Raw genomic sequence first — 14602 nt, forward strand, 5'->3', positions numbered from 1 at the left:
CCCATAATGCAACACAAAACACCAAACATAACAGCCTCCAAATCACCAAGTCCACGTCTGCAGATAGTCCCTGCTGACAGCATCCCCCCCCCGACCATACACCCCCTAAACAAAACACAGCTGAGAGACGAGTCTGTGGAGTGGTAGGTCGTCCCACACACACACACACACACACAGTGCTTGTAATATAGTTAACAATTTTATGTTTTCAACAGAGATGGGACAATTTGATTGTGTGTGTGTGTGTGTGTGTGTATATATATACATATGCATGCATTTAATTGAGCCTTTGAGATGCTTTTGTTGTTTACAAAAGTGCACGTTTGTGGTTCCAGATGGAGGAACGCTTTGAAGTGTGTGTGTAGTAATTTGGTGGGTACTAATATTTGTCCTCTTTCACATGAGATTTAGAAATGTGTTTTTTTGTCATATCCCACTCTCTGAAAGGATTGGATAGGTGTTAACTAAAGGGTAACGACTGCAGCTTGCCCTGTGATAGGTTAAGGGGATCCTCATTACAGATCGGCCCACAAGCTTAGGGGTTAATGATGGTGGGGTTTAAGCAGGTAGCCTAGCGGTTTGAGCGTTGGGCCAGTAACAGAGGTTGCTAGTTTGAATCCCCGAGCCGACAAGGTGAAACATCTATGGGTGTGCCCTTGAGCAAAGCACTTAACCCTTATGGCTCCAGGGTTACCGTTCATAATGGCTGGCTGTGACCCCACTCTCCATTACGATCAGTAACCCTGGAGCCATTAGGGTTAAGTGCCTTGCTCAAGGGCAGATTCATAGATTTTTCACCTTGTCACTTTGTTAAACCTAGCATGGTGGAGGCATCATGCTGTGGGGATGTTTTTCAGCGGCAGGGACTGGGAGACTAGTCAGGATTATATCTGTTATATCCTGTCTACTACTCATCATTCATTATTCACATTATATTATACAGCAGATATATGGAGAATTGCTGTGGGAGTACTGTTATATCCTGTCTACTACTCATCATTCATCCATACTGTGTGTGTCCCATGATCGCAGCTTTGGAAATAAAAGAACTATCCATCCATTACTCCTTCCTGTGTTGACTCACAGACTTGAGGGATGGGACCAGGAAGGTCACACTTGCCCTACACACTCCTTGTCCTACTTGTAGATCGGAAAGGACTGTATAGGTATTAACAAATGATAATGACTGCATCTTGACCTCTGATAGGCTAAAGGGATCCTTCTTACAGATCGGCCTAGGGGCTAATGTTGACGGGGCTTTAAAACAGCCTAGCAAAGCCGTCTGATCCCGCAAGCTTCACGCTGGTATTTACGAGGCTACTTTAAAAACAGGCCATCTTGTTTAACTGGCCATATTGACAGGTGTTTCCTCAGCTTCCTCCACCACTGTGATCTCCTCAACACATTTGGACGGCAGGGCCTGAGGGACAAACGGTGGAAACCAGAAGGAGGAGAAGTTTTGTTAGCTCCACAAAGAGAGAGGATATGTTTCTGCTCTGTGCCTGTCTTTATTCACCTGAAGTAGGTCGTCTCTCTCCAAGAGGTGTTTAATCTTCAGTGGGGGGCCAGGGATGGGGGGAAACAGACGGTCCCTGAACACACACACACCACAGTCAATCAGGGAATCAGACCACTAATACCATAGCGTTATATCATTACATTTAAACCGTATACTGTTTTCATATTGTTCTTGCCAGTTACTGTTCAATCACACAGGCAATTTTCTTCCCCCTTCTGTTGTTTTCTAAGAATAAACGGGTGTTTTTCACCTCTTGTTGGAAGGAAGTTCTGTTTCACAGTGAAAATGTGTGCGGTCTGTGGACAGATGCTTAAATCTAACACCTCAGCCCTTATTCTATTAATACGTTGTTGTCTTCTCTCTATCTTTCTCTGGGTGTCGATTTTTTTTGTAACTGTTTTGTTTCTCTCTGGTCCCTCCCATTCTCTCTGTCTCTGTCTCTTTGCTCGCTCTCTGTCTCTTTGCTCTGTCTCTGTCTCTTTGCTCTCTCTCTGTCTCTTTGCTCTGTCTCTGTCTCTTTGCTCTCTCTCTCTCTTTGCTCTCTCTCTGTCTCTTTGCTCTCTCTCTGTCTCTTTGCTCTCTCTCTGTCTCTTTGCTCTCTCTCTGTCTCTTTGCTCTCTCTCTGTCTCTTTGCTCTCTCTCTGTCTCTTTGCTCTCTCTCTGTCTCTTTGCTCTCTCTCTGTCTCTTTGCTCTCTCTCTGTCTCTTTGCTCTCTCTCTGTCTCTTTGCTCTCTCTCTGTCTCTTTGCTCTCTCTCTGTCTCTTTGCTCGCTCTCTGTCTCTTTGCTCGCTCTCTGTCTCTTTGCGCTCTGTCTCTTTGCGCTCTGTCTCTTTGGTCTCTGGCTCTCTGTCTCTCTGTTCTCTCTCTGTCTCTTTGCTCTCTCTCTGCTCTCTCTGTCTCTTTGCTCTCTCTGCTATCTCTCTGTCTCTTTGCTCGCTCTCTGTCTCTTTGCTCGCTCTCTGTCTCTTTGCTCTGTCTCTGTCTCTTTGCTCGCTCTCTGTCTCTTTGCTCGCTCTCTGTCTCTTTGCTCGCTCTCTGTCTCTTTGCTCGCTCTCTGTCTCTTTGCTCTCTGTTTCTTTGCGCTCTGTCTCTTTGCGCTCTGTCTCTTTGCTCTCTGTCTCTTTGCTCTCTGTCTCTTTGCTCTCTCTGCTATCTCTCTGTCTCTTTTTGCTCTCTCTCTGTCTCTGTGTCTCTTTGTCTCTCTGTCTCTGTGTCTCTTTGCTCTCTGTCTCTGTGTCTCTTTGCTCTCTGTCTCTTTGTGTTTGCTCTCTTTGCTCTCTGTCTCTCTTTGCTCTCTGTCTCTGTGTCTCTTTGCTCTCTGTCTCTGTGTCTCTTTGCTCTCTGTGTCTCTGTCTCTGTGTCTCTTTGCTCTCTGTCTCTTTTTGCTCTCTGTCTCTCTTTTGCTCTCTGTCTCTGTCTCTCTTTGCTCTCTGTCTCTGTGTCTCTTTGCTCTCTGTCTCTGTGTCTCTTTGCTCTCTGTCTCTTTTTGCTCTCTGTCTCTGTGTCTCTTTGCTCTCTGTCTCTGTGTATCTTTGCTCTCTGTCTCTGTCTCTGTGTATCTTTGCTCTCTGTCTCTGTCTCTGTGTATCTTTGCTCTCTGTCTCTCTTTGCTCTCTGTCTCTGTCTCTCTTTGCTCTCTGTCTCTGTCTCTGTGTATCTTTGCTCTCTGTCTCTGTCTCTGTGTATCTTTGCTCTCTGTCTCTGTCTCTGTGTATCTTTGCTCTCTGTCTCTGTGTATCTTTGCTCTCTGTCCTTGTATCTCTTTGCTCTCTGTCTCTGTGTCTCTTTGCTCTCTGTCTCTGTGTCTCTTTGCTCTGTGTCTCTTTGCTCTCTGTCTCTGTGTCTCTTTGCTCTCTGTCTCTCTGTCTCTATGTCTCTTTGCTCTCTGTCTCCGTGTCTCTTTGCTCTCTGTCTCTCTGTCTCTGTGTCTCTTTGCTCTCTGTCTCTCTGTCTCTGTGTCTCTGTGTCTCTTTGCTCTCTGTCTCTTTGTCTCTCTGTCTCTTTGCTCTCTGTCTCTCTGTCTCTGTGTCTCTTTGCTCTCTGTCTCTGTGTCTCTTTGCTCTCTGTCTCTGTGTCTCTTTGCTCTCTGTCTCTGTGTCTCTTTGCTCTCTGTCTCTGTGTCTCTTTGCTCTCTGTCTCTGTGTCTCTTTGCTCTGTGTGTCTCTTTGCTCTCTGTCTCTGTGTCTCTTTGCTCTCTGTCTCTGTGTCTCTTTGCTCTCTGTGTCTCTTTGCTCTCTGTCTCTCTTTGCTCTCTGTCTCTCTTTGCTCTCTGTCTCTCTTTGCTCTCTGTCTCTGTGTCTCTTTGCTCTCTGTCTCTCTTTGCTCTCTGTCTCTGTGTCTCTTTGCTCTTTGTCTCTGTGTCTCTTTGCTCTCTGTCTCTGTCTCTTTGCTCTGTGTCTCTTTGCTCTCTGTCTCTGTGTCTCTTTGCTCTCTGTCTCTGTGTCTCTTTGCTCTCTGTCTCTGTGTCTCTTTGCTCTCTGTCTCTGTGTCTTTGCTCTCTCTCTGTGTGTCTTTGCTCTCTCTCTGTGTGTCTTTGCTCTCTCTCTGTGTCTCTTTGCTCTCTCTCTGTGTCTCTTTGCTCTCTGTCTGTGTCTCTTTGCTCTGTCTCTGTGTCTCTTTGCTCTCTCTCTGTCTCTGTGTCTCTTTGCTCTCTCTGTCTCTGTGTCTCTTTGCTCTCTCTCTGTCTCTGTGTCTCTTTGCTCTCTCTGTCTCTGTGTCTCTTTGCTCTCTCTCTGTCTCTGTGTCTCTTTTGCTCTCTCTGTCTCTGTGTCTCTTTGCTCTCTCTGTCTCTGTGTCTCTTTGCTCTCTCTCTGTCTCTGTGTCTCTTTGCTCTCTCTGTCTCTGTGTCTCTTTGCTCTCTCTCTGTCTCTGTGTCTCTTTGCTCTCTCTCTGTCTCTTTGCTCTGTGTGTCTGTGTCTCTTTGCTCTCTCTGTCTCAGTGTCTCCTCCCTCCCCATGAACCCAACAGAATAAATACCTCTGGAGTCTGATCAGCAGCAGCAGAGCCAGGAGGATCATGGGTATCCCCAGAGTGATGCCAACAACCGCCGGATTGTTCAGCTGATTGTATGATTCAGACGGGGCCACATCTGCACACACACACACACACACACACACACACACACACACACACACACACACACACACACACACACACACACACACACACACACACACACACACACAGCAGTGTAAACATCAACCGACAGAAAAGACTGCTAAATCAAATGTAAAAATACATTCAAAAAAAGATTAGAGGTCGACCGATTAATTAATTAGGGCCGATTTCAAGTTTTCATAATAAATCGGTAATCGGCATTTTTGGACACCGATTATGGCAAATTACATTGCAATCCACGAGGAGACTGCGTGGCAGGCTGACTGCCTGTTACACGAGTGCAGCAAGGAGCCACGGTAAGTTGCTGGCTAGCATTAAACTTATCTTATAGAAAAACAATCAATCTTAACATAATCACTAGTTAACTAGTTGTTGATATTACTAGTTTAACGAGCTTGTCCAGCGTTTTATATTAATCAATACGGTGCCTGTTTATCATCGAATCACAGCCTACTTCGCCAAAAGGGTGATGATTTAAAAGAGCATTTGTGAAAAAAAGCACACTCTTTGCACCAATGTACCTAACCATAAGAAAGGATGTTTAAAATCAATACACAAGTATATATTTTTTAAACCTGCATATTTAGTTCAAATAAATTCATGTTAGCAGGTAATATTAACTAGGGAAACTGTGTCACTTCTCTTGCGTTCCAGGGCAAGCAGAGTCGGGGTACATGTAACAGTTTTGGCCGCCTGGCTCATTGCGAACTGTGTGAAAGACCATTTCTTCCGAACAGAGAACGTAATTAATTTGCCAGAATTTTACATAATTCTGACATAACATTGAAGGTTGTGCAATGTAACAGGAATATTTAGACTGATGGATGCTACCCGTTAGATAAAATACAGAACGGTTCCGTATTTCACTGAAAGAATAAACGTCTTGTTTTTAAAAATGATAGTTTCCGGATTTGACCATATTAATGACCTAAGGCTTTGACTTCTGTGTGTTATTATATTATAATTAAGTCTATGATTTGATAGAGCACTCTGAGCGGTGGTAGGTAGTAGCAGGCTCGTAAGCATTCATTCAAACAGCACCTTACTGCGTTTGCCAGCAGCTCTTCACAATGCTTGAAGCACAGCGCTGTTTATGACTTCAAGCCTATCAACTCCTGAGATTAGGCTGGCAATACTAAAGTGCCTTTAAGAACATCCAATAGTCAAAGGTATATGAAATACAAATGGTATAAGAGAGAAATAGTCCTATAATTCCTATAATAACTACAACCTAAAACTTCTTACCTGGGAAAATTGAAGACTCATGTTAAAAGGAACCACCAGCTTTCATATGTTCTCATGTTCTGAGCAAGGAACTTAAACGTTAGCTTTTTTACATAGCATATATTGCACTTTTACTTTCTTCCCCAAAACTGTTTTTGCATTATTTAAACCAAATATAACATTTCATTATTTATTTGAGACTAAATTGATTTTATTTATGTATTATATTAAGTTAAAATAAAAGTTAATTCAGTATTGTTGGAATTGTCATTATTACAAATATATATAAAAATGGTCCGATTTAATCGGTCTGGGCTTTTTTTTGGTCCTCCAATAATCGGTATCGGCGTTGAAAAATCATAATCGGTCGACCTGTAATCCAGATGTCATTATAATATCGATGACTGCGGACTCACGGATGGTGTTGCTCCAGCTGCTCCAGTGTTCAGATCCTCTGCAGTTACTATTCTTCCTCACCCTCATCTTCACGTCGTACCGTTGTGTGTGGTCCAGGTTGGTCTCAGTGAATGTCAGTCCCTCTGTGAAGCTCCTCACCTTTCAAGACACACATACAAATAGCCTCTTAATAAAAACAGGGCCACCACTGAACACAAGACAAGTTAAGACAACTCTCTGGTATACTCATCTATTTATTTTTATTTTTATTTTTACTTAACACTTTTCTTAAAACTCCATTGTTGGTTTAAGGGCTTGTAAGTAAGCTTTTCACTGTAAGGTCTAAACCTTTCGCATTCGGCCCATGTGACAAATACAATTTGATTTGATAGTATTACCAGGTCATTGATGTGGAGCTGGTAGTGGAAGCATCTGGGTGCGGTGTTGGACGGAAGATCCCACTGCACCAGCAGACCCTCCTCTCTGACCCAGGCAGTGATGTTGGGGGGCGAGCGCAGTACTTCAATATCTATGGTGTCCATTTTATTGGTGTAGATGCAGCACACGCCGGGGCGTGACACTTTGAAAGTGAGACTCAAAGAGGTGACGCCGTCACCCACACTCCCCTGGCAGCCAGCAGACACGCCTCGAACCACACCGCCAGGCCATCCCTGGCCTCCCATGACCTCAGAGACACAGTCCACACTGGAGATACTCTCATTGTTCCTACACACACTGATATTCACACACACACACACACACACACACACACACACACACACAGCACACACACACACACACACACACACACACACACACACACACCCCAGCACTTATAACAGACACCTTAATTAAAGGTAGGTGTCATGTACTAAAATTAGATTACATTTTTATTATACTGTAAAATGGTAATTGCACAGTAATAACCAATAAATTGACAAGTTTCTACTATCACATAAAATAATTGTTGCTAAGCCTTTCATTTTCTGTGTATCTTGGATATTGTGGGAGGGGCTTACGAGACAGAGGCAGAGGATTGGCTGTCATTAAGGAGACCATGGAATTTCCAGGAGCAGTGGAGTTGATTGGTTGGGTAGATAAGACAGCGGGCCAGTCCACCTAGAGTTACAGACAGGGTTTCAGCGAGTGTGCATGCGTGTGTGAGTGTGTGTTTGGGTCTTTGTGCATTTTGTGTTACTGGGTGATAGGTTGCAGGGGTGAATGCTGGTGTCAATGTCAGTGTCTTCATAGTCCTCGCTGTCTTCATCGTCGTCGCTCTGAACCAGCTGCATAACACCATGAGAATCCCTCTGGTACACTCTCTGGCGCACCGGGGACAGAAAAAGAAAGATATTGTAAATCTAAAATGGTTTGAGACAGGGCCATTAGAGACCACAGACTATCATAGTGATCTCACTTCACTGTACTCCGTCTCGTCATCCTGACAGGGGTATAAGGGAGGCAGTTCTTGCTTCTGGTCAGGTTCTAGGCTCTGGTGTGTGTGTCTAGCAGGGCTTCGGGTCACATCCAGCGTTGTAGTAACTGTCCTCGCAGTCAACCCTTCTGTGCTCTCAGAGAAACTTGTTTCAGTCATTTGAGTTACTGTCAGACAGACAGAGGCAGAAATAGAGCTCAGTAAGGTCGCACACTATAGGGTAACAGTTTTGGGGAAGCTACTCTGAAATCATAGTTACTCATAGTTAATCATAGTTACAAGTACTTCACACTAGAAGTTAAGCTACATTAAAGATGTCCTTAGGAACTGACTGCACAAAACATAAACATGACAGACGGACCAGGTGAATCTGGGTGAAAGCTTGTCACTTGTTAAATCCACCTCAAATCAGTGTAGATGAAGGGGATGAGATAGGTTAAAGAAGGATTTTAGGAAGGTGTTCTTAATGTTTTGTAGTTTAATTAAGTAAAGCTACATTGAAAAAGCAGTTCACTACATCCAAGCTACTTTGGGAGAAAAAAAAGGATCATATCTAAAATCTGAAATGTCATAGACTACAAATGACAAAAACACATCACTCTGGGGTCAGGTGTTAAATGTTCAATGCTGCCATTTATCTTAGCTCAATATCAAATCATTTATGGGTAACAATTAAGTACTTCAATTTAATTGAAAGCAATCACTGTAGTCAAAAATAAACAAAAATAGCTTATTAGTGAAGAGCAATTTCTCAAGCAATAATTTTGCTAAGAGTGTCTGGGAGTGGTCTGAGTAGGGAGGGGAAAACTGAAAACTAGGAGAGAGGTTTGGAACTCTTTCTTATTGGTCTATCAAACTAATTTAATGCATGTTGATGTCACCAGACAGGCCAAAACTCCATCCCACCTAAACAGGGACAAATTTCAGGCGGTCTTTTCAAACAGCTCTTAAATTAAAAGGATATCATAATTTTCACAATTTCAGTCTTTTTTCATCCTCATAGTGTGGAAATATATGTCAAACACAGGAAAATCACATTTGACTGCACTCGATCTTTAACTAAATGTCTAATTTGACCGATTATTTATAAAGACAAAAGCTGTTTCAAGTGAGAAATAGGCCGTTCTGAACCTGAAAAAGAAATTAAATTCTTGCCTATATCAGACACATCTTCTCATTTTGCAAAAAATAAATCAAAATGTGTAGTTCCAATAGTTAGCTACTCCACTACATGGATTTGAATTGATTGTAATTCAACTTCCACCATGCTACTGCAAAATGTAGTTTAATTACTAGTTGACTTAAATGTAGTTCGCTACTCCCCAATACTGCAGGGTAAATGCATGTAAGGATGATACACACACATTCACACTCACCTTTCTCTGCTCTCCCAAGGGAATGCAGCACCACAGCACAGACCCAGGGGACCACCAGATATAGCCCCATTGCAAACCTGGGGGGGGGCAAACACACAGATATCACACCATGATAAAAACCTGACTACTTCAGCAGGGATGAAAATAGCCCATATTAATATATGTAGCCTTATTATGTTAATGTAAATCAATAATTTGCTAACATCAGATAACATTTATATTAGACATTTATGAGAGTTAATTAGATAATTCATTTGATGATACAGCAGTAGCAATACAAGGATGTAACATCTACAGAAGAGACAGAAATGCTTATGAGGGAGGTGTTGCTGTATATATTCAGAGCCATATCCCTGTAATGCTTTACTAAGATCGTATGTCAAGTGTTATTGAAGTGTTCTGGTTGCAGGTTCACTTGGCACATCTAAAGCCTTTTGTTTCGGGGTGTTGATGTAGGACACCAAGTGCTAACAGTCAGTATCTAAATGATGTGTGAAATGCTTGATAGTGTATGTGATGTGAACAGAGAGGGCTACTTTCTTGGGGGCCTGAATATTGACTGGTTTTCATCAAGCTGTCCAAGGAAGCTTCTTACTGTAACCAGTGCCTGTAATCTGGTTCAGGTTATTAATCCACCTACCAGGGTGTTTACAAACACTACAGGAACAAGATCATCCACATGTATCGATCACATTTTTACTAATGCTGTAGAGCTTTGTTCTAAAGCTGTATCCGTACCCATTGGATGCAGTGATCACAATATAGTGGCTATATCCAGGAAAGCCAAAGTTCCAACAGCTGGGTCTAAAATAGTGTATAAGAGATTTTCGTGGATGATGTTAATATTTTTTGGTCTGATCCACTTGATGAATTTATGAATTTGCTTCTTCCAGTTATTGATAAACATGCACCTGTTAAGAAACTCACTGTTAGAACTGTTAAGGCTCCATGGATTGATGAGGAATTGAAGAACTGTATGGTTGAAAGAGATGGGGGCAACAGGAGTGGTTAATAAGTCTGGCTGCACATCTGACTGGCTGACTTACTGCAAATTGTGACTAAACTCAAAAATAAGAAACTGTATTATGAAGCCAAGATCAATGATATAAAGAATAATGGAAAAACCTGAGTACTTTAAATGAAATTATGGGCAAAAAGACAAATTCAACCCCATCTTTCATCGAATCAGATGGCTTATTCGTCACAAAACCATTTGATGTTGCCAATTATTTGAATGATTATTTCATTGGCAAACTTAGGCAGGAAATGCCAACAACGAACAGCGAGCAATTGTATTCATGCATAAAAAATACAAATAATAAAAGGAGAGCATTGCAAGTTTGAATTTTGTAAAGTTAAATGTGGGAGAGGTGGGGAAATGATTGTTATCGATCAATAATGACAAACCTCCTGGCATTGACAACTTAGATGGAAAGCTACTGAGGATGGTAGCTGACTACAGCCACTCCTGTCATATTTTCAATCTGAGCCTAGAGGAAAGGCTTTGTCCTCAGGCCTGGAGGGAAGCCAAAGTCATTCCGCTACCCAAGAGCGGTAAAGCAGCCTTTACTGGTTCTAACAGCAGACCTATAAGCTTGCTGCCAGCTCTTAGCGAACTGTTGACCAAATACAATGCTATTTCTCTGTAAACAAATGAAGACTTTCAGCATGCTTATAGAGAAGGGCACTCAACATGTACTGCACATGTTACGCCCCTGAAAAAGGGGAGAAATAATCATGAGAGTGATACGGTGCTGGTTTCTCACTTAAACTTTTAGTGTAATCATTTTACAAAAGTAACACATTACAAAACAGAAAAACCATTATACCAATAACACAGCAAAATATCAGAGCAATCGATCTCAGGCTCATAGATTAAGAGAGGACTGTGTGTAAACACATGCTCTGGACTAGAGCAGGGTCATACTTAAGCCCTGATTCTGACTCCTGGGATGCAAACAGTACTTTTTGCCTCAAATCTAAGATGCGCATCAGGAAGCTTTGAGGGGTCTCCTTGCTATGCTGTGCTTCTGAAGCTAGCTGTTTGTAAAGCTCTGTTGCACTCTTCTCTTGGAAGTGGGAACGCAGGATACATCTAAGTGTGGGAAGAGTTAGCTGGGGTTTACCTTCCAAGTAGCTGCGTAGCTGTGAGCCTGGAGAAATAGCCCTGACTACTGCGTCTACCATTTCTACCTCAGGATAGCCTCTGTTAAGTCCATTCTCGATCTGATGGGCAAGGCTGGGAAAAAAAACAGTTTTTCTTTCCAGCCCGGTTCACCTATCTGACCAGAAATGTTAAACTCTTTGCGCCAGTATTTGGTGGATGATCATCAGGCAGTAGACAGAATGTAGCTGAGCGGGTTGTTATCGCTGTATAAAGTGAAGGTCGGAGCATAGTACAAATAATCATGGAACTTTTCAGTGATGGCCCATTTTAGAGCTAGAAATTCTAGCTTGCTCGAGTGGTAGTGATAGTTCTTCTCAGCTGCTGTTAAGGTTCGAGAGCCATAAGCAATGACCCTAAACTTCCCATCTTGCTTTTGATAAAGAACTGCTCCCAAGCCTTGGTGTGACGCATCAGTGTGTACAACAAATGGCTGAGTGAAATCAGTGAAACCTAAAACTGGTGGGTGAAGCAAACACTCAATCAGCTGTTCAAGTGCCTGTTGATGCTGGTCAGTCCACAGGATTGGCTTGTTTGAGGGCACCACATGACTTACTTTCTTTGTTTTTGTTTTCCGTGGGTGGTCAGGTAATTTCTCTGAATCTGCTTTCAGGAGGTCATACAGGCAGCTGGCACTCCTAGAAAAGTCTTTGATGTACTGTCTGTAGTAAGTGAGTAAACCAAGCATTTTTCTGAGCTGGCCCACAGTCTCTGGTCTGATTTCTTTCAATGCTCTTACTGCTTCAAAATCGGCTGGGTCAACTCGGCTGCCCTCTGCAGACACTATTCTTCCCACATAACGGACCTGGGGTTTAAAGAGGTCACACTTACTTGGTTTGAGTTTAATGCCATACTCTCTGAGACGCTGCAAAACTTTTCGCACATCATTCACATGGCTGTCGAATGTTTTACTGAAAACTAGCGTGTCGTCCAGATAAGGAGTGCAGATGTTATCCCGGAGCCCTTCCAAACACTCCTCCATACTGAAAACTAGCGTGTCGTCCAGATAAGGAATGCAGATGTTATCCCGGAGCCCTTCCAAACACTCCTCCATACTGAAAACTAGCGTGTCGTCCAGATAAGGAATGCAGATGTTATCCCGGAGCCCTTCCAAACACTCCTCCATACTGAAAACTAGCGTGTCGGAATGCAGATGTTATCCAGATATAGGAAAACTGCAGATGTTATCCCGGAGCCCTTCCAAACACTCCTCCATACTGAAAACTAGCGTGTCGTCCAGATAAGGAGTGCAGATGTTATCCCGGAGCCCTTCCAAACACTCCTCCATACTGAAAACTAGCGTGTCGTCCAGATAAGGAGTGCAGATGTTATCCCGGAGCCCTTCCAAACACTCCTCCATACTGAAAACTAGCGTGTCGTCCAGATAAGGAATGCAGATGTTATCCCGATGCCCTTCCAAACACTCCTCCATACTGAAAACTAGCGTGTCCCAGATAAGGAATGCAGATGTTATCCAAACACTCCTCCATACTGAAAACTAGCGTGTCGTCCAGATAAGGAATGCAGATGTTATCCCGGAGCCCTTCCAAACACTCCTCCATACTGAAAACTAGCGTGTCGTCCAGATAAGGAATGCAGATGTTATCCCGGAGCCCTTCCAAACACTCCTCCATACTGAAAACTAGCGTGTCAGATGTTATCAGATAAGGAATGCAGATGTTATCCCGGAGCCCTTCCAAACACTCCTCCATACTGAAAACTAGCGTGTCCCAGATAAGGAATGCAGATGTTATCCTTCCAAACACTCCTCCATACTGAAAACTAGCGTGTCGTCCAGATAAGGAATGCAGATGTTATCCCGGAGCCCTTCCAAACACTCCTCCATACTGAAAACTAGCGTGTCGTCCAGATAAGGAATGCAGATGTTATCCCGGAGCCCTTCCAAACACTCCTCCATACTGAAAACTAGCGTGTCGTCCAGATAAGGAATGCAGATGTTATCCCGGAGCCCTTCCAAACACTCCTCCATACTGAAAACTAGCGTGTCGTCCAGATAAGGAATGCAGATGTTATCCCGGAGCCCTTCCAAACACTCCTCCATACTGAAAACTAGCGTGTGTCGTCCAGATAAGGAATGCAGATGTTATCCCGGAGCCCTTCCAAACACTCCTCCATACTGAAAACTAGCGTGTAGATAAGGAGTGCAGATGTTATCCCGGAGCCCTTCCAAACACTCCTCCATACTGAAAACTAGCGTGTCGTCCAGATAAGGAATGCAGATGTTATCCCGGAGCCCTTCCAAACACTCCTCCATACTGAAAACTAGCGTGTCGTCCAGATAAGGAGTGCAGATGTTATCCCGGAGCCCTTCCAAACACTCCTCCATACACCGCTGAAAAGCTGCAGGAGCGTACATGAGGCCGAATGGCATACGTATCCACTCATAGAGTCCCCACGGGGTCACAAATGCTGTCAGTGGTCTGCTGTCTTCAGAGATGAACCCCTGGTGATACGCTTTTCCCTGATCTAAGAGGGAGAACCAGGAATTACCACCTAAACTGTCCATGATGTCTTGGACCCGAGGGATGATGGGCTGGCGGTCGGGATGTGTCTTTCTGTTCAGGTCTCTGTAATCTATACACAACCGGAGGGTCCCGTCCTTCTTACGAACGCACACAACAGGTGAAGAATATGAAGAGTTTGACTTCCTAACCCAGCCCTGGACTATGAGGTCATAAATGTAACCCTTCATCTCCTGATACAGTGGCCTGGGCACTGACATGTATGTGCGCTTTACTGGTTCAGAGTCCTTTAGAGAAATAGTCATTTTCAATCGTTCAATGCAGCCAATGTCATTGTCTGATCTGGAGAAGGAGTGACACTCTTCTCTAAGCATTTGCCTAACAACCTCTCTCTGCTCTTCGGTTAGGTGAGTTAAACCTACTGGTGGATCCCACTGTTCAGTAGCAGTACATGGGGTTCAAACGCTGGTGTGATTCACTGTGGCTGGGGTGACAGTTTTTTCAAAGACTTGGGCAGGTAACACAGTCATAATGGTTTGTACTGTACCGATTATTGTGCGTCCTAGCAGGGCAATGTCGTGGTCAGTGGGGTTAGAGACATCAAGCAGGATAACTGGAAAAACACCTTTCCTGACTCTGACTAGTGTGTCAAAGAACTCAAGGTCATCTGGCCACTGCGGGTTCAGGTCTGGCTGGAAAAGCATTGTCATGTCATCTTTGATAGGCTGGGAAGCTACACGGCACTCAATCTGAATGCTACTGTGTTTTGGTACAGCAACCTTCTCTTTCTTGGTTTTCACTGCGTATTCATCTGTCTGTTCTGCGCTAACAGCCTGTATAAAAGCTCTCACCTTGTTTCTTTTGAGGCTTGGGAAAGCTGTTTTTACT

General features: G+C 43.5%; 1 protein-coding gene across 1 annotated transcript; it reads right to left on the bottom strand.

Annotated features, from left to right (window-relative positions):
* Positions 1-743: 743 nt before the first annotated feature.
* On the bottom strand, positions 744-9860 carry LOC112227343 (cytokine receptor common subunit gamma). The gene is made up of 10 exons (XM_042307729.1): positions 9806-9860; positions 9068-9144; positions 7674-7858; positions 7455-7578; positions 7276-7375; positions 6655-6991; positions 6277-6415; positions 4496-4607; positions 1517-1592; positions 744-1420 (listed from the first exon to the last, which is right to left on the bottom strand). Exons 2-10 carry the CDS (start codon positions 9135-9137, stop codon positions 1343-1345), a joined length of 1221 nt encoding a protein of 406 aa, XP_042163663.1. The 5' UTR covers positions 9138-9144; positions 9806-9860; the 3' UTR covers positions 744-1342.
* Between the last annotated feature and the right edge of the window lie 4742 nt (positions 9861-14602).

Source organism: Oncorhynchus tshawytscha, linkage group LG28 (genome assembly GCF_018296145.1).
Source record: "Oncorhynchus tshawytscha isolate Ot180627B linkage group LG28, Otsh_v2.0, whole genome shotgun sequence".
Lineage (NCBI taxonomy): Eukaryota > Metazoa > Chordata > Actinopteri > Salmoniformes > Salmonidae > Oncorhynchus > Oncorhynchus tshawytscha.